A 2,500-nucleotide genomic window follows, 5' to 3' on the forward strand; every position below is an offset into this window, starting at 1 on the left:
GTATCCTAAACATTCATAAAAGCTAACCTTAGGCCTAAAAACTTTTCTTTAGGCCTAATTAGGCCTAACATTAGCGTTTATGAATGTTTAGGATACTTTTCTTTAGCCCTAAGGTTAGCTTTTATGAATGTTTAGGATACTTCCTGTATAGGTAAAACAATGACCTGTGACCTGTGACCTGTGACCTGCGTTTTGTACCTGCCGGACCTGGATGAGATTAACTGACAACTGACAAATGACCAAACTTTTAACTGACAACTGACAAATAACCTAATAATTTCGTCCCCGGACCCCTTGTTTGTTATTGAATTAGCCAGAATTTATCCTCACCGTACCATCTCCGGATTTCAGTGTTCTGTCGCTTTTCCGCTTTTGTCGGTTGCTTTCTTTAGCTCGTTGTATTAGATGGCATCAAAAAGTGAAGTTGAATCGCCTGATTTCTCGCAGCCGTGGAAACTCAGTGATGTTGTCCTTGTTGTGGAAGAAGAAAGATTCCATGTTCATCGAGCAATGCTTGCATTTTGGTCGCCCGTGTTTGAGAAGATGTTTACATCAAAATTTCAAGAGAAGGATAAGAACGAAGTTCCTCTTCCAGGTAAAAAGGCGAGAGAAATAAGGCAAATACTTTTGCTGATATATCCCTCTCTAACAGAACGAGAAATAACGGAGGAGAACTGTTACTTCCTGCTTAAGCTCGCTCACGAATATCAAATGGCAGCCATTGTTACGAGATGCGAAGATTTCATGGCCAACAAGGTCAAAGTGAAAGCGAAAGAAAGCGCCCTCGCAGATTTGGTATTTGCACAGACTTACAAGCTAGAGAAGCTGAAACTCGCGAGCGTTACCCAAGCCTATTGCCTTAGTCTGGACGAGTTGAAAAATGACGAGATGTTTGATCAAATTCAGCCGAATAACCTTCAAGAAATCATGGAAGGGATTGTTAAGAGATTGCAAAGAGAGTTAGATGGAGCGCGAACACAGTCCCAAGAAAGGCAAGAAAAGATTGACCGGATGAGAGTGTCTAACCAGTCAGTAAAAACAAAGTGTCTAAGTGACGTAGGGCGGATCGCAGAAACCCTGGTAGGTCATGCTTCGTCGAAACAAAACTATTCTTATGTTTGCTGTAATGACACCGCAAGCTATCTCGCTGCTTTACAGATGGATACCAAACCACACAATTGCTCGAAGGGTTACAACAGTGTTTGCAGCGGTTTAAGTGTAGTTTCTACTTATCTGAGTTCAATTAAACAGCAACTGGAACAGTTCCTTCCATCGTGACATGACAATGGAATAGAATGCAAAATATACGGTCTAATGGGTAACATTGTGCGCGGTGATATTTGTTTGTATTTTGTGTTTTGATTGGAGAACTGGGTTTCAACTACCGCAGTACATTGTATAGCGTAGCCTGCGTAGCAGGCGTCTCCAAAAACTTACGCGAAGGGAACGAAACTGGGAGGGCGTGCGAAAAATAAAGAGCAGAGGGAGGGGGTGAGGCGAACGAAGGAAACGCTTGCAATCAATCCCAGACATTTTCCCGAACGCCCCCAACCATGCCGCGCTCCCTTGGGTGCTACACGGCCAACGTTTGTATAAACGTAACTTTTCAATGATAATTAACTTTGTTTTGACAAGTAGTGCCCAGCATGGGATAGAGTCCACTAAAAGCCTATTTACGCGTAAATAGGCTTCCTTTCAATTGTCGGGTCAGGTGGTGGTGTTGGCGGGATGACATGTTTCCTAAAAACGTACCTTGAATACGTCAAGATCTTGTTTTCTCTAATAGCAGCTTTTTGCTCCGGTTTTAGAACGATGTGAAGACCCCAATATCACCAATATCACTAAACTAAAATGTCAGTAATGTAAAATTGTAAGAAAGTTGTTTTTTTAGCTCTAAATAGTGTATTATAAACAAAAATGTGCTGCGAGCTTTGAGTTTACCTGAATAACATGTTGTTTTGTATTTTGTTGTTTTGCGTTTATAATAAACATCTAATTAGAAAAAAAAAATGAAAGAGTCCGTTTCTCCGGTAATGTGAAGCAGTTTTTACCTAATCTCGTACCCAGATCTTCCACGGTCATACGGAAGATTTGTCACATTTCCAGTGACAGAGTGAGATCGGAGTACGAGATTAGTTTTTACCTGCTCACGGTACAGCCATTCCCGCGCTATGAAAATACTCTGATGTTAATAGACAAACCTGAAAAACGTGTTCGCCAAGCGATGTCAAAAAGCCTGTTAACTTCCATAATGAATTCCATTAGAATGACAATACATAAAACCATTAGAAAGCGACACTTCCGGGAAAAAAATAAATATCAGGATGAGTCAACACTAAGCTAGATCTCAAAACTTTTCTTTTTTACTTCATGAACAGGATTCATTGGTGAGCTCTTTAAACTCTTCACTATCTACACTCTGTTGAATTGGTTCATGCCACTACTGTACTTCATGGCTCTTCATGGGTGCTTTAGTGTTTCCATCTTCCTTGTTGGGCGA

At 40.9% G+C, this 2,500-nt stretch overlaps 1 protein-coding gene across 1 annotated transcript; it reads left to right on the forward strand.

Annotated features, from left to right (window-relative positions):
* Positions 1–346: 346 nt before the first annotated feature.
* On the forward strand, positions 347–1,566 carry LOC137983754 (BTB and MATH domain-containing protein 38-like). The gene has a single exon (XM_068830932.1). The coding sequence runs from the start codon at positions 406–408 to the stop codon at positions 1,276–1,278; it is 873 nt and encodes a 290-aa protein (XP_068687033.1). The 5' UTR covers positions 347–405; the 3' UTR covers positions 1,279–1,566.
* Positions 1,567–2,500: the final 934 nt, after the last annotated feature.

Source organism: Montipora foliosa, chromosome 13 (genome assembly GCF_036669935.1).
Source record: "Montipora foliosa isolate CH-2021 chromosome 13, ASM3666993v2, whole genome shotgun sequence".
Taxonomy (NCBI): Eukaryota; Metazoa; Cnidaria; class Anthozoa; order Scleractinia; family Acroporidae; genus Montipora; species Montipora foliosa.